The 22,869-nt window shown below is 52.8% G+C and overlaps 1 protein-coding gene across 1 annotated transcript in view; it reads left to right on the plus strand.

Moving 5' to 3' along the window:
- Window positions 1-20,355, plus strand: part of ARHGEF17 (Rho guanine nucleotide exchange factor 17) — a 58,820-nt gene extending 38,465 nt beyond the window's left edge. The window contains 20 exon segments of the mRNA XM_019449750.2: window positions 425-502; window positions 6,098-6,280; window positions 8,769-8,885; window positions 9,112-9,204; window positions 9,426-9,602; window positions 9,933-9,983; window positions 10,235-10,344; window positions 10,450-10,535; window positions 12,345-12,463; window positions 12,851-13,064; window positions 13,590-13,663; window positions 14,260-14,459; window positions 14,620-14,918; window positions 15,445-15,694; window positions 16,001-16,087; window positions 16,404-16,471; window positions 16,758-16,906; window positions 17,366-17,540; window positions 17,655-17,924; window positions 18,828-20,355. Of these exon segments, the coding sequence (XP_019305295.2) occupies window positions 425-502; window positions 6,098-6,280; window positions 8,769-8,885; window positions 9,112-9,204; window positions 9,426-9,602; window positions 9,933-9,983; window positions 10,235-10,344; window positions 10,450-10,535; window positions 12,345-12,463; window positions 12,851-13,064; window positions 13,590-13,663; window positions 14,260-14,459; window positions 14,620-14,918; window positions 15,445-15,694; window positions 16,001-16,087; window positions 16,404-16,471; window positions 16,758-16,906; window positions 17,366-17,540; window positions 17,655-17,924; window positions 18,828-19,024 (2,997 nt within the window). The 3' untranslated portion in view covers window positions 19,025-20,355.
- The last annotated feature ends 2,514 nt before the right edge of the window (window positions 20,356-22,869 follow it).

Genomic DNA, 22,869 nt, shown 5'->3' on the forward strand with positions numbered 1-22,869 from the left:
CAGAGTTGGCAGCTGGAGTGGGGGGTAGGCTGGAGGCATCTTCCTTTGCAAATGTGAGAGTTATTGATTGTTTTGGGTCCCTTCCAGGAGCCCAGTAGAAAACCATGAAGTAAACAGTAGATAACCAGGTCTGCCAACAGTCATGGGGGTGGTGGTGAAGGATTGAGGGGCATACTCTGGAAAGGAAGGAGTTTGAGATGCAGGTTAGAGGGCCCTCCCTGCACAGGGAGCGTCTGAGCAAAGACCTGACAGAGTGGAGGTCTACGGTGCTTTGGGGTAACAGCCAACAGTCCTGGATGGTGGGAAGGCAGGCCTTGAAGGCCAGGGAGAGGATGTGGATAGGTTCTCTGGGTCTACGTGACTGCAGGTGGCGGGGTCTGAGGGGAACAAGGCACTGCTCACCCTCTGTTTTCTGTCCCCCAAGGACATGCGGAAGCACGTGACCATGACCCTGCTGGACACAGAGCAGTCATACGTGGAGTCGCTGCGAACCCTGATGCAGGTGAGGCTTGAGGCTGGTCCAGGCCCCTGAGAGTGGCCATTCTGAGTCTAGGAGGCTGTCAAACATATGGAAACAAACCCACTTTGTGGACAGGGGATGGAGGCTAGAGAAGAGAGGAATGACCCTGGGACACATCACCCTTCCATGGAGAACCCCTCTCATGTGACTGCCCCAGAGGAGGAAGCCCCCCTTCCAGGGCAGGAGAGATCTTAGAGGGGTCTTAATGAGACTAGACCAGGCCACCCCAGGGCAGGTGCTCCCTCCTTTTACTGTTCTGCCACCTGCCTCTGGCAGCCCTGGTGCCTGAGCTTAGATCTGTGACCCACCTCCAGTGTACCTCCTTCCATTTTGTTCATTGATTGGGAAAATATTTGTTGAATGGAATAAAATGTTGAGCACCTGTTGTGTGCCAGGTCCTGTTCCAGGTGTAGGTGGCACAGGGGCGAATAAGAGAGACAAGCCACTGCCACAGGAGCTCATAGTCCTGTCAGGGACATAGCTGAGTATATGGTCACTGTGAAAGCATTGAGAGGGCACCTGTGAGGCATGGGGTCAGGGAATTTTCCCTGGAGGAGGTGCTAGCTTCTTCCTGACCTGTCTTCTCAGCAGCAGGAACAGCTTGTGCAGAGTTGAGTAGGAGAGGCCTGCACTTTTGGAGGTCCGTGTGGCTGGCACAGAGCACAGAGGGTTGGTCCTATGGTGATGCTGGGGGAGCCAGCAGGGGCCACATGGTAAGGACCTTGCATACCAGGAAGAAGGTTTGGGCTCTACCAGGGGCCCTGGAGAATCAGTGAAGGGCTTTGAGCAGGGGCGGCATATAGCCTGACTCATACTTTACAACATCTTTCTGACTCCTAGGAAGGTGGGCAGCGGAAGAGGAGGCCAAGGCCACTGAAGGTGGGTGGGAGAGGAGAGGCCAGGACCCAGGCAGAGGCAACAGGGAGGGAGAGTTGGGGACAGACATTCAGGAAGTGGAGTGGTCAGGCCAGGCATGGTAAGTGGTTGGTTGTGAGGGGCAAGGTGGGGAAGCCCAGGATGAGACCTGGGCTCCCGGTCTGGGTGACTGAAGCACTATAGGAACTCCACCTGTGAAAGGTGGGGCAAGATGGCAAGTTCAGGTTCAGATGTGGGAAGGCCCTGGAGCCAGGATGCATATGAGGGTCTGAGGCCCAGGACAGAGAACCTGGATCTGAGCTGAAGTAGGGCCTGGTAGGCATTGTTGAGGACAAATTTACTCAAGCCACCTAAGTAGAGTGAGAGCAAAGGGTCGAAGGTAGAGCCCTGGAAACATCCAGAGTGTTCATTCGTTTACTCCACAAATCTGCAACAAGCACCTTCCAGGTGCAGGTAGTATTCTCTGTGAGGGTTCGGCAGTGAGCATGAGTGATCAGGTCCTGTCTCATGGACTGACAAACCATACGTGAGGACAAATGAGGGTGCAAAAACGCATGGAAAGTGTGTCTGGAAAAACTGAATATTGTTCATCCAGAAAGAAATTTTGACACACACCACAATCTGGATGAACCTTTAGGACATTATGCTAAATGAAATAAACCAGTCACTAAAGGGCAAAAACTGTATGATTCCACTTACATGAGGGACCTAGAGTAGTCAAATTCATAGAGAGAGAAACATAGAACAGTGGTTGCCAGGAGCTGGGAGAGAGGAAGTGGGGAGTTCATGTTTAATGGGTATATAGTTGTGGTTGGGGAAGAGTAGAAAGTTCTGGAGATGGATGGTGATGATGCTTCCACAACCACATGAATGTATTTAATGTGAGTATACCAAGCTGTACATTTAAAAATGATTAAAATGGCAAATTTTATGATGTACGTTTCGCCACACAAAAAATACATTGCTTTTATATGTTAAAAAAAAAAGTGCACAGAAAGATGAGAACACACAATGGGGGCCTGCCCTGGTGTCAGAGGCTAGGGAGGGCTTCTCTGAGGTTGGGGTATTTAGCTGAGACCTGAAGGTAGTTAAGAGCTAAGTAGGGGGAGAGCCCAGAGGGAATCATTCTGGCAGAGGGTACAGCAGGAACAAAGGTCAGGGGGCTGGAAGAAACCCAGAGCGGTTAGCGGTGGACAGGTGGTCACTGTGGCTGCTGCAGAAGAGCTGGGCTTTATTGTAAGCACATGGAAGTCACAGAAGGGACACAACCAGAATGCTATCTTTAAGAAGAGGTTGCCCCTGGCTGCCAGGCAGCCATAGTCACGCAGGAGTCTGGCAGGGGGTGGGGTCCTTTGTTGTCCTTTAGGTAGGAGCTAAAGGCATTGGGGTCAAGCAGTCCAGAGTTTGAGTCACTTGCTTCCCTGCTGGGTGATGCTAGCCTAATCACTCGCTTCTCTGAGCCTTGGTGTTTTTGTGTACAAAACGTGACTAATCATACCCACGTCCCGTGCAAACATTAAAAGGTAATGAGGCTGCTCATGCCTTGTTCACAGACAGGAAGCCGACAGGGCTTGGGTATGCCTCTCTGCCTTCAAATCTCCTGGCCGTGCACGGAGGCTTGCGGAACCTGCGGGTGGAAGAGCCAAGGGAGGGTAGTTCTGAGGAGGCCAAATCGAGAGTGTTCATGGCCAGGGATGGAGATGGTCAGGAGAGTGTCAGCTGAACCCAAGGACTGTCACTCAAGGCAGCCCTGGTGTGTCAGAAGGAAGGACTGAGGTCCAAGCCAGGCCACCAGTGTTCAGACCTGGCACTACCTCTTACCCGGCCATGTGACCTGGAGCAGGTTACATAACCAGTCTCTGCTTCAGCTTCCTTGTCTGCAGAGTGGGAATAATAATAGTACCTACCTTGAGTGCAGATTACAAGAAAGATGCGTGTATAATTTAGCATACTGCCTGGCAAATCTGTGTGTGTACGTGTGAGTGTGTGTGTATAAAATCACATTTAATCCTTGCATTAACGTTGTGAGGTAGATATCATAACTCCCTCTTCATAGGAGGAAATGAAGGCTCAGAGAGGTTAAGAAACCTGCCCAGGGTCATCCGTCTCTTAAGTGGTATTCTAGTCCATTTGGGCTGCTAGAACAAAAATTCCGTAGACTGAGTGGCTTAAACAAATACAGATTCAGTTTTCAAAGTTTTGGAGGCTAGGAAGTCCAAGATCAAGGTGCTTGCAGATTTGGTGTCTGGTGAGGACCTGCTTCTTGGTTCATAGTCATAGATGGCCATCTTTTCACTGTGTCCTCCATGGTGAAAGGGCCAAGGGAGCTCTCTGGGGCCTCTTTTATAAGGGCATAAATACCATTCATGAGGGCTCCACCCACATGACCTACTCACCTCCCAAAGACCCCACCTCCAAATACCAGCACGTTGGGGATTAGCTTTGAGCCTAAGGATTTCTGTGGGACACCAACAAGTAGTGATATTAAGAGCTGACATGTATTGAGTGCTTAATATGTGCACTTTACATAACTTAAATCATATAAATCTCATTATAACCCTCATTTTACAGAGGATGAACTTGAGACACAGAGAAGTATAGTAATTGTTCAAGGTCAGAGAGCCAGGAAGTGCCATAGCCTGGGTTGAATCCCTGACACCCTGACTGTAGGGCGCTTCCTCTCACCAGCTAGTCTGCACTGCCTGAGCATAGGTGGTATTCAATTCAAACTGAGATTGGACTCCACAGCCCTAGTGTTCTCTCGCAGTGACCACTGCCCCCCAAATTGATTGGTATTGTTCCTGCAGGTCAGGAGCCTCTTTTTTTTTTCTTTTCTTTTCTCTTTTGTAATTGAAGTATAGTTGACACACTGTGTGACATTAGTTTCGGGCATAGGCCAGGAGTTTAAAATGAAGGAGTTAAACACCAAGGGTAATAGCCAGAAGGAGATGGGATTTGAACCCAAGTCTTAAGATTAAATCTTTCTTCAGTGTCACCCTCACCCTTTGAGTCTTTCTTTAACCCCCAAATTCCCAGCTAACCCCACTTTCCCTGACCCAGCCCCCTTCTCCCAGCACTCCTGCCCCTGTCTTGTTTCCCTCACAATACTTACTGCCTTCTGACATCCTGTGTAATAATTTTGTTACTTATGGTGCTTATTTTCTGCCTCCCTCCACTGAAGTGTTAGCTCCACAAGCACAGGGACTTTTGTCTGCCCTCAGGGCTGTCTGGTGCTTAGAAGTCCGGACACTCAGTAGTTACTCAGCAAGTACGTGATGAGTGGGTGCAGGTGTTGGCTCCTAGGAACATCTGTATCAGTTTATTCTTTCCTCCCACTGTGTGCCTGCTTCTGTGTGGGGCACTAGGATCCGGACATGAGTGGCTTAGCTCCTCTCCTTGTGGGGCAACAGCCCCTGCCACAGAGAAGGCCCTGGCTCAGACTGGCCTAGGAGCTGTAAGAGGGAGGCAGCCTGCCTGCCTCCTCACCATCACCTCCTGACCTTTTAAGAATGCCCAACCAGGGGGCACCTGGGTGGCTCAGTCGGTTAGGCGGCCGACTTCAGCTCAGGTCATGATCTCGCGGTCTGTGGGTTCGAGCCCCACGTCGGGCTCTGTGCTGACAGCTCGGAGCCTGGAGCCTGCTTCAGATTCTGTGTCTCCCTCTCTCTGCCCCTCCCCTGCTCATGTGCTCTTTCTGTCTCTCAATAATAAATAAATGTTAAAAAAAATTAAAAAAAAAAAAGAATGCCCAACCAGACTAGAGGATTCTGTTGAGCTTTAGTTTTTCAGGGCTGTTTTATAAAACAAGCCAATTTTTTTAATGTTTAATATAAATTTTACTGCAACATTGCATTACTTCTTCAAGCATCCTCAGTTCTTTGGTTTGTAGTGATAGTTTGGGCCAGTAGAGGGCGACCTCTCCATGAGCACGCCTGCTGCTAAGCAGGGCTGTGCATTCTCAGGAAATACCACTGATTTGAGGTGAAAAATAGTTTTAATCAGAGTGACTGGTAGATCTGAAAACTGTGAGAACGTGCTCAGATAGTGGCACTAAAGGCCTCCCATGCCCCTCCTTGCTTCATTTTCCCGGCAGCACTTCTCGTTTTTGACTTTCTACATGTAATTGATTCTAAGATGCATTCTTCACCTTTTAACATCTCTGAAATCCAAGTTCATCCTATAATAGATGGCATATAATAATTGGCAGAAATTCCTTAAAGAGTTTATGAAATGTGGTTTATTTTTGTTTATTTCTTTTATTTGTGTGTTTGATCTGACTAGATTGTAAGCTCTGTTAGGGCAGGGAATTTGGTCTTCCTTGTTCACTGCTGTCTCCCAGTTCTTAGAATGGTGCCTGGCACAGAGTGAGCGCTCGATAAAATATTTGCTGAGTTGGTGTGGAGGGGGTCCCCCAGGAGCCCAGTCTTCTTGCTTTCCTCACTCCAAGCTCTGTTTGTTCATGCATCCAGCTAACTTTCCTGAGCCTACTTACCCCCATCTTATGTCAGGCCCTGGGCTGCACAGTGAGGGGCATGGGGATAGGTCCTCTTGTCTCCCTCCTAGAGCTCTGAGTCTAATGAGGGAGATCCAGGAGGCATGGCCACTGAGTTATAGACCCAGAAGATTTCCTTTGCACCTGTACTGGTGGGTTGGGCTATCATCCCTCTGAGGGTACTTGTACTGACCCTGTGGGTCCCCCAGGGCTACATGCAGCCACTAAAGCAGCCAGAGAACTCCTTGCTGTGTGACCCGTCGCTGGTGGACGAGATCTTCGACCAGATCCCTGAGCTCCTGGAGCACCATGAACAGTTCCTAGAGCAGGTGCGGCACTGTGTGCAGACCTGGCATGCCCAGCAGAAGGTGGGAGACCTGCTTGTCCAGTCGGTGAGTGGCCCTGCTACCCATGCGGCAGTGCTCACAAGCTTGGGCCCCTCCTGGAAGGGGCTGCTGCTGCCATGGACCCCTCACCCACACCCACTCCATCTGGACACTGACCCTGATCCCAAATCCAACACCAGAACTTGAGCAGACACTGGCACTGACTGCAGCCTCTGGGTTGACCTGAATCTAGACACTGCCCAACCCCAGAGCTTGGCTGGACTCTGGCATGGACCCCAACCCCATCCAGATACTGATTCTGATCCCGGACCCAATTCTGGTTACAGCACCTGAATTGGTGCTGACACTGATTCGGACCTCCAGTGGATGCTGATATTGACCTCAACCCTTACTGTAACTAGCCCTTTTTTCCATCAGGCATTTTAATAGGAATAGCTAACTACTTGGCACCTAGGTGCTAGCCATTATTCTAAATATGTTATAGGGGCCTCCTGGCTGGTTCAGTCGGTAGAGCATGGGACTCTCGATCTCAGGGTCATAAGTTTGAGCCCCACATTGGGCATAGAGCCTACTTAAAAATAAAAGTTTAAATATGTTATGTATATCCGTAAGTGTAGGAGAAAGGTGCAGTTATTCCCTCGAGTTCAAAGTTGACTCTGTGGCATAGATAAAAGTGACCAATCAAAGTCACAGTTAATAAGTGGTGGAGGATTCAACTCCAGGAAATATGGCTCCAGCGTCCACACTCTACCCCACCCTGTGCTCCCTTTCACCACAAGCAGACTTCTGCCTGGGAGCTTTTCAGGATCCTACAATAGTGATTGGGACCTTAGAAAAGGTACTAGCTTCAAAATTCAAAAAGAACTGTAAAAGCAAAGCTGATGGGCGCACCCGGGTGGCTCAGTTGGTAAAGCGTCCAGCCCTAAATTTCGGCTCAGGTCATGATGTCACGGTTCTTCAGTTCGAATCCCAATGTAGGATTCTCTCTCTGAACCCCGCCCCCCCCCCCGGCTTGCTCTCTCGCTCTCTCTCTCTCAAAATAAATAAATAAACTTAGAAAAAAGTAAAACTAATAAACATTTAATTCAATGTCTATAAAACCATAACATGCCATTTTCTTTAATTGTTAAATTTAGTATTCATTTATACGAACTTACATTTGAAAAAACTTAAGTTACATTTTGTTATTTTGCCAGAATTCCCAAGGATGCATGATGATGACGGATAAATCGTAGCCAAACACAAACTAAATGGTTATTCAGAGCAAAATAATTTCAAAAGCAAAATTGTAAAAATCCTTCCAAGAATTGTACTAACAAAAAAAATATATTACCTATTTTTATAAGATGTGGGTGTTTTTTCATGTATTTGTGATGATGTGGGTGGGCCTGTGCCTAAGAAGGTCTTAGAAGGTGCCTGCTGACCTGGAACTGATGTGGCAGGAACCTTGGCCCAGCAGTGATGGGACCCCAGTTGAGTGCTGACATCTCTAGGCTATCACTACCCTCAGTGTCACCAGGTTCCTCTGCTGTCTGGACTGTGATGCTGACCAGGGTCTGACTGGAGCAGAAGCCCTGGCCCCAGGGAGGGGTCAGCAGAGAATGCTCTGTGCCAAGATGGGGTAGGGGGTAGGGGCTAGGGGCTGTCTTCCTCTCCAGGTTGCTTCAGCCTGTGCCCTGTAGTACACCCGGGGTTGGGGAGGAGGACAGTCAGCACCTCAGAGACACAGGGATTTGTAGGCCCAGAGGGGCCAGAAACAAATACCACCACAGGTCACCTAGTCCATCCATGGTGCAGCTGAGACAGGAACTGGGATGTCCCAACTCCTAGCCAGGGCTTCTGACCAAGAACTTTCACATTTAGCCCAGCTGTCATCTGGCCAGTGGGTATTAGCCACCAGCTGTGTGCCTGCCCTGAGCAGGGCTTTACTGGATGGAATGGGTGTACCTACCTTTTTGCAGAGAGGAGACTTGTCCTGGGAGATCAAGGGAGGCCAGAGGCCAGGTATAGTTCCAGGAAGAGCCCTAGTCAGGGCAGGGAGTGCTTCCTGGAGGAGGCACAGTTGGAGCTTAACGCTGAGGGTGGGTGAGATTTGGGTGCAGGAAGGGCATTCTGGTGAAGGGAATTACATGAGCCAAGCAGGTGGAATGAGTCTGTGTCACTCAGAGGACAGTGAGGAAGGAGACCTGCCTGGCTGGACTTGGTGGGGTTGGAGACCAAGGATGGAAATGCCCAGTTGGAAATGGGAGAACCTGGTGTGGTGTCCTGGCAGGACACATCTAGGCATATGTACATCCATGACACGCAAACCATAGGTAATGCACATATGTGTGTGCAGGTATATGTACACACCTGACCAGTCGCACCTACAACATGTACACACGACGTAGGAGCAAATGCCCAAGCCCTTAGAGACCATATTATGTCCAGTTGGAGGGAAAGGATGTTGGCTTGTGAATCATTAGAAACCAGGACAGGGTGAGGTGGAATAAGAGATACCTTGAAGGTCCACAACCTGCCTCTTCACCCACAGTTCTCCAAAGACGTCCTGGTCAACATCTATTCTGCCTACATTGATAACTTTCTCAATGCAAAGGATGCCGTGCGTGTGGCCAAGGAGGCGAGGCCTGCCTTTCTCAAGTTCCTGGAGGTACTGTGGGCTAGCTCAGGGGGATGGACATGACCCTCCTCGTGGACTAGCTTTGGTGGGGGATTGCCCAAGAGCTCCCAGCCTGGGCACCACAGCCTTAGTATGTGGGTCAGCCTTTGCTCTTGGGCTGGCCTGGAGGGGCTGGCTGGGGACCCATCCCTGGACATTCCCTTCTTTGCATGACATTCCTCACCTGGGTACTCATCCACCTTCTTTCTGGTTTCAGCAAAGCATGCGTGAGAACAAGGAGAAGCAGGCATTATCTGACCTCATGATCAAGCCTGTACAGCGGATCCCACGCTATGAGCTTCTGGTGAAGGTGAGCATGGGGTCCGTGGCAGGGAGGCAAGGCCTGGAGGATGCAGGGGGCTCTGAGGCCCCCACTTGGTCGAGCCTGGCATCAGAGTCCCCAGGGGTTGGGTAGGAAAATAAGTCCTCTCTGGAATCCACCTATAGTCCCTCTGAGTCCAGCAGTCAGTGTGGGCCCCAGGGCCTGACAGGGGCAGCTAAGCAGGGGTCTGGTCCTCATTCCTACCCCAGGACCTCCTGAAGCACACACCCGAGGACCACCCAGACCACCCGCTCCTGCTGGATGCTCAGCGGAACATCAAACAGGTGGCTGAACGCATCAACAAGGGTGTGCGGAGTGCCGAGGAGGCAGAGCGACATGCCCGTGTGCTGCAGGAGATTGAGGCTCACATCGAGGGCATGGAGGATGTGAGTGCCATCCCACTCCACCCATGCCTTTGTTCCCATCCGTGGTCACCTGAGGTCATCATGGTCACGTCCACATCCACAGCAGTGTCTGCAGTGTGTTTGCATCCCTGTCTACCAGCATCCCCACACATCTTTGTCCAAATCCATGTCCTCTTCCATGCCGGTCTCAGGCCACATGTCCTGTGGCCTGACAGCACAGCATCAGGAGGAGGGATGGGATGTGCTTCAATGGCCTGGCACATGGAGTGGGACCAAGGGGTCGCCAGGGTCTAGGAAGGAGATGGAATTAAGAATTGGCCTTCAAGATGCGTTGTCTCTCCTGCCCCACAGCTCCAAGCCCCTCTGCGGCGGTTCCTAAGGCAGGAGATGGTCATTGAAGTGGTAAGAAGTGGCCCGTTGTCTACCCACCTGTTCCCATCTCCCCACTTTGTTCGTACTCCCGCTCATACCTGCCGCCCATGGGCCTGCCTGCTCTTCCCCACAACAGGAGTCCCGGGTCGAGTCCCAACTCTGCCTCTGCCTCTGGGAATCAGGGGCAGAGCCCTCACCCCTCTGTGGGCCTGGCTGTCCCCTTGGGCACTGTGGGCAGGAGGGTGGGCCTCTGGGCCTGAGTCCTGCCTCGGGCCCCACAGAAGGCAGTTGGTGGCAAGAAGGACCGGTCCCTCTTCCTGTTCACGGACCTCATTGTCTGCACCACCTTAAAGCGGAAGTCAGGCTCCCTGCGGCGTAGCTCCATGAGCCTGTGAGTGGCTGGGGTGGGGCTGGGCTCTGGCATGGGGGGAGCAGTTGTCCCTCCCTGGGCCCCACTCCGCTGCCCAGGCCAGAGCACCCCATTGGCTCCCCACAGGTACACGGCAGCCAGCGTCATTGACACGGCCAGCAAGTACAAGCTGCTGTGGAAGCTGCCACTGGAAGATGCGGACATAATCAAAGGTGGGGCTGGCCCAGGCCTGCCCAGGGCTTCTGGGTGTTGGGGTCCTCCTCTAAGAAGCCCTCCTGGAGGGTTTGAGCTGTGGCCAGGCTGGCTGCCTATCCATCTGCTTTTCTGCTTTGGGGCCTCACTTTCCCGTCCAGTACAAGGCGGGTTGCATGTAGGATGGGTTTGTCCCCCACAGAACCACACCAGACCCATCCGTGCAGATCACCTTTGACTGGGCAGGGACCTAACCTAGGCTGGAGCAGTGCAGAGGCCACAGACGTGCCCTCCACCAGCCACTGACCACCGCACAAGCATCCCCTTAGGTGATGACACACTGCTCTGGTCCAGCAGTTTCACTCCCAGGGAGCAGGGCCTCACTCAAGTCAGTCCAAGCACAAGGCTGGTTGGAAAGATCTGTGTTGTTTGGGGCAGAGGCTGTCAGGAGCTGAGGTGGTTTCAAAGAGCTGCTCCTCCTGCTGTGTGTACATGTGTGTCTGTGTCTCCATCTGTCTGTCTGTCTGTGGTTCTTCCTGTTCTCACTGCTCTCAGCTTTCTCTGCTTCCTCCTTCCTTCTAACTCCTGTGTTCCTTCATGGCCTGTTCTGCATCATGGCCTTTCTCCCTAGCTGCTCCAGGATCCGCAAGTCCCCTTGAGGGGGATGGTTGGTCTGGGATGGTGGCGTGGGCACCTCTGAGCTGGCAGTCAGTTCAGGTCCAGGCTCTGCCCCTAGGCTCACCTGAGGTGGCCCCCGGGGTGAACCCAGGCCTGCCTCATGTGGGCTCCTGTGTAGGGATACAAGCCGATTATCGGTCCCGTTTGTCTCTTCTCACTGGAACACAGGCCAGTTGATAAAATGACTAGGTTAGGTGTCTACTTCTGATTCAGTCAAGTATGGCTAGAGAGGGGCACGGTCATATGGAAGAAAACATGGCTGTCCTGGCAATGAGGGTTATGGGGAGACAGTTTCCTTCAGAAGGAGTAGGAGAGGGGTGCCTGGGTTGCTCAGTTGGTTAAGTATTCGACCCTTAGTTTCGGCTCAGTTCATGATCTCGTGGTTTGTGAGACAGCCCCGTGTCAGGCTCCGTGCTGCCGTTGTGGAGCCTGTTGGGATTCTCTTTCCCTCTCTCTCTCTCTGCTCCTTGTCCCCGCCCCCCTCCCCCGCCCCCGCAAATAAACAAACTTAAAAAAAAAAAAAAAGGAGAAGGAGAAAACCCAAGCCTCAGCTTTTCTAAAACACTGCACTGCTGTCTACTCTGCCTATTTGTGGGTTACTGGTCCAGGGTGTACACCCCCAGCCAGGCAATGCAGGGTGTGGGGATGCTGAGTTGGCCTGTGGGGCCTGCTACTTGGCCCTGGTCAGGTATGGGATAGGACTAGAGAAATCCAGGGCATCAGCTCATTTTCCCTTCTTTGTGGGGGAATTGAGTCCCTTGGTCAGCAGATTTGAGCGCCTGAGGCTCTGGCTGCCCGGCTGACTCCCCTGTGGAGGCTACACCACACCACCGTGGCTTCCCGTGTCAGCAGGAGCCTGCATAAGCTGCAGAGCCGCCTGCTGTTTATTCTTTGTGCTCTTCCAGGGAGTTCTCCAAGGGACCAGCACCCTGGGCCAAGTGGCTCTGAATCAGGCCCACTTCCCTGTTCCTAGGGCTGCGGTTTCCCTGAGAGCTGCCTTTGTTCCTGGGGTCTTGGGGCTTACAAGCGCTCAGCTTGGCAGGCCACTCCCCATGCTGAACTGCAGACTGTGAGGGAAGAGAAGAGTGTCTGTCCACGCCTGACCTTGTCTGCCTCTGTATCTGCCCATGGCCCTCCTCTGTTCCCACCAGGGGCATCCCAAGCCACCAATCGGGAGAACATCCAGAAGGCTATCAGCCGCCTAGACGAGGACCTGACCACTCTGGGCCAGATGAGCAAGCTTTCTGAGAACCTTGGTTTCCCCCACCAGGTCTGTGCCCTCTGTCTGAGGCTGGGGGAATGGGGCAGCGGGGGTTCCCAGACCCTACTGAGGGAGAGAGAGCAGCCTTTTCATTTGCCTGAGGAAGAGGTCAGTCATCTTTGTCACTTATTGGAAGGGGGAAATACAGCCTCACCCCAGCTGAGGGAAGTGATGTGTTCTAGGCCTGAGGGTGGAGATACACCTCCGTCCCTAGCTGAGGGAGGAGAGAGGACCCATCATGTCTGTTGGGGGAGAATCCAGGCTACCTCCTCCAGGGGGGGAGACAGAGTCCCACTTTCTGTCTGAGGGGAGAGGCAGGTCCCCACTGGCATTCCCAGGGCAGAAGTAGGCTGTGGGGAGATGTCAGGGCCTGAGGCCTGGGTCCCCTCCCGGCAGAGCCTGGACGAAGCGCTGCGGGACCTTTCAGCTGCCATGCACCGGGACCTGTCAGAGAAGCAGGCGCTGTGCTACGCGCTTTCCTTCCCCCCTACCAAGCTGGAGCTGTGTACCACGAGGCCTGAGGGCACTGACTCCTTCATCTTCGAGTTCCCCCACCCTGATGCCCGCCTTGGCTTTGAGCAGGTGTTTGATGAAGCCAAGAGGAAGCTGGGTAAGCCAGGCCCATGCTGGCATCCTCTCCCAGCACCGCCAGGGAGTGGGCAGTACCTTGCAGCGGTCTGTGAGATCAGGAGCCAGAAGTCCCAAGACTGCTGTGTTCTGTGCTTCAGTGCCTGCTGGTGGGAGGGTGGACTGAGACTCCTACAGAGAAATGTGGGACTTTTCCAGGGCCTCCTCGGCAGGGAGGGAATTCCATGGATAGGGTGAGCTTAGGGTGGGGTGCTACTGTGGGAGTGGATGCCAGGACCCCTCTTTCTGCGCCCCACATACATACACTCTGAGCAGGCCTAGATCAGGGAAAGCTATTCATCAGGGTCCATGGTTTAGAAGATCCTTAGGGACCTCTAGGTCTACCTCCCACATTGTACAGATGGGAAAATTGAGGCCAGGGACAAGCAGGACATATCCTACAGCCCCCTCATTCTCCCTTGAGAGACCTCGAGGAGCAGGGGAGGAAGGGAAATGAGCAAAAGTGAGGTGGATGCTAAGCAGTGTCTTTTTGTCCATCTCCCTACAGCATCCAGCAAAAGCTGTCTAGACCCTGAGTTCCTGAAGGCCATCCCCATCATGAAAACCCGCAGTGGCATGCAGGTACGTGTATGTGCCTGGGTCATGTGGGTGCACGTATTCAAAGCCAGCACATGTTCATGTGTTTTTGTTTTGTGTACAACGTTATGTACATGCCTTGAACATTGTGGTTGCCCTCTGTGTCTTGGAGCCTACAACTCTGCACATGCATGTGAATACTGTATATGTGTCACATGCATATGGGTATGGCCATGCATGTCTATATGTGTGCATGGGGACAAAGGCTATGTGATTAGCATGAAGCTGTCTAATTTATGTGCTTGTATGAGTTTGCCTACCTATGGACAGAGGTTACTATTTTTCACATTTGTTACCCACATAGATATGTGAGCATATTTGGGGTTTATATGTGCATGGCTGTATGTGTACCATGAATGGATGATACTTCTATCACACAGGCATACGTGCATTTGATGTGTAGAATATCACATGTGTTTGTGTGTGTGTGTGTGTGTGTGTGTGCATGTGTGCTCAGAGGGGTGTACTGGGAATTCACGCACACCCACGCAGGGCCACCTCCCTCCGTTCTGCTGGTCAGCCTGGAAAGTTGGCAATAATTCCTTCATTCACCTTCCCCTGTCCATTGGTGTCTTCTGCAGTTCTCGTGTGCAGCTCCGACCCTGAGCAGCTGTCCCGAGCCCATGCCCGAAGTGTGGGTGTGCAACAGCGATGGCTACGTGGGCCAGGTATGCCTGCTGAGCCTGCGTGCTGAGCCCGACGTGGAGGCTTGCATCGCTGTCTGCTCCGCCCGCATCCTCTGCATTGGGGCGGTGCCTGGCCTGCAGCGCCGCAGCCACAGGTGAGGCCTGGGGCTGTGCGCGGGCCAGCAGGCCGGAGTCCCTGTCCTTTACCCCTACGTGGCTGCAGGTGTGGATGGGGTTGGGCCTAGTGGGCCTATGGACCAGTGGGGCAGGGCCTTGGCTCCTGGAGGCTCTCATCCCCGCTCCTACATCTCACAGGGACCAGCCTGCCTCACTGAGGAGTCCCCCAGAGACGGCACTGGAGACCCCCGGTCCAGAACTGGACGTTGAGGCTGCGGACGAAGAAGCAGCGACGCTGGCAGAGCCAGGGCCCCAGCCCTGCCTGCACATCTCCATTGCAGGTTCGGGGCTGGAGATGGCACCAGGCCCCGCCGAAGGGGACACTCGCCCAGAATTGGTGCCCTTTGACAGCGACTCTGATGATGAGTCTTCGCCCAGCCCCTCGGGAACCCTGCAGAGCCAAGCCAGCCGGTCCACTATCTCCTCTAGCTTTGGCAGTGAGTGCCCAGTTTGGGGCTGTCAGGCAGGGTGGACTGCGCAGAGGAGGGGGCAGCACAGCAGGTACTGATGGGTGAGGAGGGACCAGCATAGGCAAAAGCGTGGATTCTAGTCTCAGGAAGTCAGCATGCAGAGCAGTGGGAGCCAGTGAGGTGGGCGGGGGCTGTGATACCAAAGACCCAAGGGCAGTAGGACAGTCAGGCCAGATCCTACACATCATGAAGTGCTTGGTCAAGTAGGGAAGATGGAGTAGGGAGTAGAATGGCCGATCCCCCTGTCCACGATGTGCTGGTGGATTGGAGTGGGACAGCTTAGGACTAGCAGCCTGTAGCACTAGACTGTCCGTGAGCAGAATGACAAGGCCTGAGCTATGCAGAGGCTGCCGGGACAGGAGAACAGCTATGGAAGGCCCTCAAGAGGGACATGGCCAGAAGGGATGCACTGAGGAGAGATGGAGATCTAGAAAGATACCAGGTTTGGGCCTGGCAGAGGTGGAATGGAGGCAGAGACCTTTGTCTCCCTCAGATGAGGAGACCCCAAGCTCCAAGGAGGCCACGGCAGAGACGACCAGTTCAGAGGAAGAGCAGGAGCCTGGCTTCCTGCCACTGTCTGGCTCCTTTGGACCTGGCGGTCCCTGCAGTACCAGCCCAATGGATGGGAGAGCCCTTCGCCGCTCCAGCCGTGGCTCCTTTACCCGGGGCAGCCTTGAGGACCTGCTGAGCGTTGACCCTGAGGCCTACCAGAGCTCTGTGTGGCTGGGCACTGAGGATGGCTGGTAAGGTCAGGAGAGGGGCTGGGGACACTGAGCTCTGCTTTGGAAATCATATGGTATCCTGAGCTCTCTGCTTTGGAAATCATATGGTATCCTGAAGCAGAAGCAGGAGGGCTTTGGGTCAGACCTCAGGAGTACTGGCAGCCAGGGCTGCCAGTGAGTCTGAGATCCATAGTGCGGCTCTTGGATCTCAGTGCTTTGGGCAGGCACCTGGCAGGAAGGAGATGGTGATGGAGACAGAGGTGGAGGGATACTTCAGGGGCTGGTGTGTGCAAGCATTTGTCACAGGTGCACACCCCTGATCCACAGTGTCCACGTGTACCAGTCCTCCGACAGCATCCGTGATCGCAGGAATAGCATGAAGCTTCAGCATGCGGCCTCTGTGACCTGCATCCTGTAAGGCCCTTGGGTAGTCCTCCTAGTCCAGACCCTTCTACACATGCAGGTTTCCTGCTGTTCACCCAGGTCTCCCTGCTCGACTGGCCCCTCCTTTCTGTGGAGGCTGGAGGCCAGGGGCTTGGCCCTAGGCTAGCTGTGCCTTTCATATACTCTTTGACTATGAGCCAATCCTACCCCTTCCTAGCCTCAGGCTTCCCTGCCTGGAGGGGTGGTCTCTCGGGAAACATAGCCATTCTGTCTACGATGCTTTGGCCCAAGGTGACCTCCTCTGGCCTCCTGAAACCCCTGACTCCTCCTTCTTTTCCCTGCCTAGGTATCTGAATAACCAGGTGTTTGTGTCTCTGGCCAATGGAGAACTTGTGGTCTACCAAAGAGAAGCAGGTGGGAACCCACCCCTCCCCCACCCCCCACGAGCCCCTTGCTGGTGTTGGCACTGTCTTCTGAGCACAGGTGGGGCCTTGGGGCCATGAGTCTGAAGATGTGGCTTTGGGGAACTCTCAGGCCCTCTCTGGGCCTTGGTGTCCTTGTGTATAAATGAGGACACCATTTCATTTCATTTCATTTCATTTCATTTCATTTCATTTCATTTCATTTCATTTCAGGGTGTGGGGGTAATGCAATAGTGGACTGAATTTACTCTGTTTTCTTTATCCCACTCCCACTCCAGGCCATTTCTGGGACCCCCAGAACTTCAAGTCAGTGACCCTGGGTTCTCAGGGGAGCCCCATCACCAAGATGGTGTCTGTGGGTGGGCGTCTGTGGTGTGGCTGCCAGAACCGAATCCTTGTCCTGAGCCCTGACACACTGCAGCTGGAGGTAGCAGTGGGGAGTGGGGCGGGGGGGGGGGGGGGGGGGAGGGGTAGTGGGGACACAGTTGGTGATTTGAGGTGAGCCTGACTCATGAAAGTGAGAGATGAGACCATAGGGGCAATAAGAAAGCCTCCATCTGTCCAGGGAGAGCCCAATGATTGATCTGAAAATCTTTCAAGCTCTAAAATTCTCTGATCATGGAGTCATGGAGTTTCATGGGGAAAGGCAGCTCCATTTGAATTTCTGAGGATTGAGTCGGGGCTTCAGTGAAGCCAAGCTTTGATAGGTTGGTCATCTAGATCAAGGAGGAAGGCTGCCTTTGCTGTCAGTCCAGGTGGCTTTCTGGAGAGGTTTAGTGGCAGCTGTAAGGGATGAGGGGGGCACTGGTGAAGCACAAGGCAGGAAGGGGCAGAGAAGGCAAGCCTGCTGGTCACCCACCTGCACTCTACTTGTCTCCCCAACCAGCACACATTCTATGTGGGGCAGGATTCCAGCCGCAGCGTGGCTTGTATGGTGGACTCCAGCCTGGGTGTGTGGGTGACATTGAAGGGTAGTGCCCACGTGTGTCTCTACCATCCAGACACCTTTGAGCAGCTGGCAGAGGTAGACGTCACACCTCCCGTGCACAGGATGCTGGCAGGTACTGACCTCAGTCCACCACTACCCCTTCCCTTGGAGCCTTTCTGCCCCATCATTGAGGAAGCTGAGCCAGGGTGAGAATTCGGCCTCAGCTCTGGTCTCTCTTGCACCCTAGGCTCGGACGCCATCATCCGGCAGCACAAGGCTGCCTGCCTGAGGATCACAGCGCTGTTGGTGTGTGAAGAGCTGCTGTGGGTGGGCACCAGTGCCGGCGTCGTGCTCACCATGCCCACCTCGCCCAGTACCGTCAGCTGCCCGCGAGCACCCCTTAGCCCCGCTGGCCTAGGCCAGGGACACACCGGCCACGTCCGCTTCTTGGCTGCAGTCCAGCTGCCAGACGGCTTCAACCTGCTCTGCTCAACCCCACCACCTCCCCCAGACACGGGTAGGTTTGTGCATCCTACCAATCCAGGGATCCTGGGATCCTCTTCAGTCTCTTAAGACTCCCCTATCCTGCCAGAAGAGGTTTAAGAGGGAAGAAGAGTGTAATACAGAGCTGGAAATGGCATATATGACAGGAAATAGGCTCTAGAAACCCCAAAATAAAACCTCCTAGGATAGGGGGTGTATGTAAAACTCTATCTAGAAGTGTCACGGTAGACAGGGAGTGAACCGTAAGAACTATAACCCAAGAATTAGACTATGGCACCGCAAGGGATGTATATGGCAGGAGATGAAAGAGGACTAGAGATGATGTCTGGGGCAGAAAGTGGAGTCAGGAAGTGATGTGCAGAGCAGGAAATAGAAATGGCACCAGTAAGTAGAACACAAATGATAGATAAGACAGAAGTGGCCTATGAGAATTAGAAAGTGAAATGTATTAGGAAATGATGTACATCAAGGAGGCTACAATTAGCCAAGTCTTGCTTTGACCGGGCAGGAAACCATATTCCCAAGAGGAAGTGGCAGTGGGAATCGGGAAGCAGGGAAGCCTCGGGCAGGAGTGGTCTGTGTCCAGAGAAGACCTAAGCTCCCTAGCCGAGAAAGGGCTGTTGGAAGCAGGAAGTGGTATGAGGAGGACAGTGCATGTGCAGTAACTGAGAGAAAGTGGTGTGGCCCTGGGAACCTATGCCGCTCTTGACTAGAAAGTACAGATAGAGGTAAGTTGTGTGACTGCCAAGAAGTGGGCATTTCTTTTCAAACAAGAAGTTCTTAGCTAACAGGAAGTAGGATCCCCTCAGGAAATGTACCTGTCTCTGTTCCTTGTCTTCTGGGGTGCAGGCCTTTAGGGGACAGTACAGCCACCAGTTGCCCCCAGGCTAACGGATCCTCTCCCTCCACTCCCAAGGCCCTGAGAAGCTTCCATCCCTGGAGCACCGGGACTCCCCTCGGCACCGAGGACCTGCCTCAGCCAGGCCTAAAATGCTGGTTATCAGTGGAGGTGACGGCTATGAGGACTTCCGACTCAGCAGTGGGGGTGGTGGCAGCAGCGAGACTGTGGGCCGAGATGATAGCACAAACCACCTCCTCCTATGGAGGGTGTGACCCTGTCCACTGTGGCCCAGGACTTGCCCGCCCACTTGCCCTCAACCTGCTTGCCTCTTCCTAGCCCACATGCAGACTCTGACTGGGAGTGTCCCACCAGGGGCTCACCTGTGACTGTGTGGGCTCCCTCCTATCCCTGAGGAAGTATTACTGATGGAACACCTGCTGGCCAGTGGGCCAAGGCCTTTCCCAACCCTCTGGCTGCTGCGGTGTTCCCAGTCACGATTGGGGTGGGGTAGGGGGCACGTGGGCTGCCCAGGACCTCTGTCCCTGGAGCTTCTACCAAAGACACAGCCGGGCCTGGACCCCATGGGGCTAGGGAGGGCCATGTGCAATATTTGGAGGGTTTTCTGGGGACAGTGGGAGGGCTGGGGCAGAATCCTTTCCCATGTACAGTATTTATGTTCCTTTTTAGATGTGTACCTTCCCAAGCACTTATTTATGCAATGACCTGGGCAGGGGGTGATTTGAAGAAATAACAGAAGGGAAAAAAACCCTATATCTGCTCTGGGGGCCACCTAGGACCCTAAGCAAGCCTTCCTGGAAGGACCAATCCCCCCACCATTACATACTTGCACGCATGTGTGCACACACAGACACACACACACACTGCATGTTCAGGGCACTAAAACATTGCCTCTTCACATATACTTTCCACGGCCTTGTCCTGATTGGGCTGCCCTCCGGTATCCAGAGCCAAGGACCAAGTACCCTCAGTCGTCCAGAACAAGATGATGACTGCTGGGGGCAGTGACTCCCATCTGGGGGCCTCCCCAGGCCTTGGTATTTCCTAACTTCTTGGCAGTGCCTTTAGTCATTTCCAAATTTGGTAACACTGATGGGGACTTGGGCAAGGCTCTCTCCTGGCCTGAGCAGGGAAGAGGAAAGGGCCCCTGCTCTCCATAAAGTTGCCTCCCCAGCCCCTGTGTCTCATGCACTGGCAGTATGGTCACCTTAGGAGTGTGGGCCTAAGAGCCCCTTCACTCTGACCACTGAGTCCCTCTCTTCACACCCTTCCTGCCAGGGCAGCCCCTCCAGGAAGAATGCCCAGAGCTGAGGGGCTGGACATGGCCTCTTTAACTGGGAACCACTTGAGGGCAGCCTCTTCTCTGCCCCCTGGACTGCAGGAGCCAGTCTGACCCCCAGCCCCCTTGCTTCTTCAGCTACAGCTCCAAAGGTCTGGTTTCAGATGGGGTTTGTTTGGTTCTGTTTTTGTTTGGGGTGCGTGGGTCATTGCGGTCTTAGATTATGTTTCTCTTGCTACCAAACAGTCATGTATTAACTTTCCTTGGATGATGAATTTTAAAGAGTCAATAAATAGAAACACCAAATGATTGCTCCCCATCAGTGGCATAGTGGCCTCCAGCCAGCAACCTCGGGGCTCCCCATCTGATGGGCCTCCCAACACCTGCTCACTTGAGCAGAAGGGAGGGCTTGGAGACCCAGAAGGATGCTGGGATGCGAAGGCTGCCACTTGCTGTGTTATCCTAGGCAAGTCATTGCCCCTGTGGGGGCTATAGTTCTTTCATCAGGAAAACAAGGGCTTATGCCAGTTCACTGCTTTGTAACCAGGGCTACGTGTCAGAATCCCTTACAGGCCACATGTGTAAACAGGAAGTGTGATACATAATTGTCCATGTAAGTATACATTCCCAGGCTCCCTACAGCTTCTCAGTCATTGGATCTGGGATGAGGCTTGGGAATCTGAAGCTGACCCAGGCAGTAAGTAAAAAATTAGGCGACCAGGGAGCCTATACAGCTCCTCCAGGAAACGGTGTTCTTTGCAGCAAAGCCTCATGTGAGGCTGGGGATTCTGACAGAAGCTAAGGTGATTTCAGGTTTTAGAGCAAGGGTAGAATCCAAGTCTGTCTGATTTCTGGTCCAAAACAGTATGTCATTAAAGTAGACATAAAATGCAGGGGCGCCTGGGTGGCTCAGTCAGTTGAACGTCTGGCTTTGGCTCAGGTCATGATCTCACGGATTGAGAGTTTGAGCCCAGTGTCAGAGTTGCTGCTGTCAGCATGGATCCTGCTTCGGATCCTCTGTCCCCTCTCTCTGCCCCTCCTCCACTGGTGCTATCTCGAAAGAAAGAAAGAAAGGAAGGAAGGAAGAAAAAAAGAAAGGAAAGAAAGAAAAAGAGAGGGAGAGAAAGAAAGAAAGAAAGAAAGAAAAGAGAAAAGAAAAAAGAAAAGAAGAAAGAAAAAGAGAAAAAGAATACAGAGGCCAAACCCATGGGGCCGGCCAGTCCACACAGGGCAGATCTCTTCCCACCAGGGTACACCCACGGGGCTGAAGATGACGACCACTTGCGAAGGGCAGAGCATGCCCCAGCTCTGCTGAACTCGTTGGAACATTTTCCCACCTAAGTGATTAACACTTTACACATACCATTTGCTGAAGGGGGAATGCAGGTTCATGCTTTGCAAACTGGTATACACATATCTTGGGTCTGCTGGGCCCTCAAGGCCACAGGACACGCATGGAACACCTCCCTGCAGCATCACTTCACTTGGAAGATCTGGGAAAGAGGGGATTATATTAAACACACATATTCCAGGGTAAAAGGCAACGTTTGTGTGGAATTCATGGTGCAACAAAGCAGAAAGGACACAGACTTTGAAGCTGGACAGAAATCTTGACTTTACCACTAACTAGCTATGTGACTTTGAATGACTTGTATCCCCTGTGAGCCTTCATTTCCTCATTTGTAAAATGGGGCCATTAATCCTTTCCCCCACAAAGAAGAGATTTGTTCTGCCCTGAAATAAAAGGGGGGATAGTTAATGGAAAGGGGAACTGGCAGTAAATAGTTTTCAGCACAGTGGCCCACATTTTGGCACTCCATCTCTGGACACTTGGCTTTTTCACCTTGAGACTCTGGTTCCTCTCTTGCTGCCAGATGGCTGCTGTTCTCACTGCTTCACAGCTTCTGTGGCCTTGGGGCCTCTTCACCTCAACATAGGGGTCCTGGTCAGACTTCAGTTCTGGCATTGGATACCCAAGGCCGATTCTCAGCATGTTCTCAGCTCAAGTACCTTAGTAGGACTGGGCCAGGCCCAGCCCACTGTTACCGAGGAGGCCACATCCCAGGGCATTGGTCAGCCTGTGGACAGGTGTTTATGCCTGAGCCAGTCAGCTGTGGGGAGGGAGGTCCTGGGATGAATAGTTATCAGGCCCCAGGCCCAGGGGAGGGTCCTAGAAGAATTGGCTCCTCTAAAGCAGTAGTTCTCAACCTTGGCTGCACATTATAATCACCTGAGGGGCCCAACCCATATCCCAAGCCAATTAAGTCAGAATTCTGAGTGTAGGACCCAGGTATCAGTATTTTCCAAGGGAACTGGATTGAAGTCTAATGTTTGTACAAAGAAGTACACAGTTGTTAGTGTGTGGCTTGATGAATTTTCATAATGTAAATACACCCGGATCAAAAAGCCGAGTATTTGTCAGCCTGAAAACTCCCCAAATGTCCCCTCTGAGTCTATCCTCCAAGAGTAACTGTCTTAGGACACCATGTTTTAATTTCGCCAGCTGAGGTGGAGAACCAGTACTTTAAAGGGTATGGCCATGGCTGGCCATTGGGGTCGGCTTGAGGCAAGGCTTGAGCAAGGCAAGCAGCTTGAGGCAAGGCAAGCAGGGGAGGGGGGCCAGCTGGAGTGAGGAGTCCATGGTGTAGGCCCAGCTGGGGGAGAGGAAGAGGTAGGGGAAGCCAGAACATGAGCTCTATGAAAGGGGACTTCATTTTGGTTTTTTGCTCCATCCCTAGGCTGCCTGCAGTACCTGACACGTAGTAGATGCTCAATAAATATTTGTTGAATTAAATCTGGAGAATTCTGTTAGGGTCTCCT

Source organism: Panthera pardus, unplaced genomic scaffold (genome assembly GCF_024362965.1).
Source record: "Panthera pardus isolate Hobbes unplaced genomic scaffold, ASM2436296v1 HiC_scaffold_12, whole genome shotgun sequence".
Taxonomy (NCBI): Eukaryota; Metazoa; Chordata; class Mammalia; order Carnivora; family Felidae; genus Panthera; species Panthera pardus.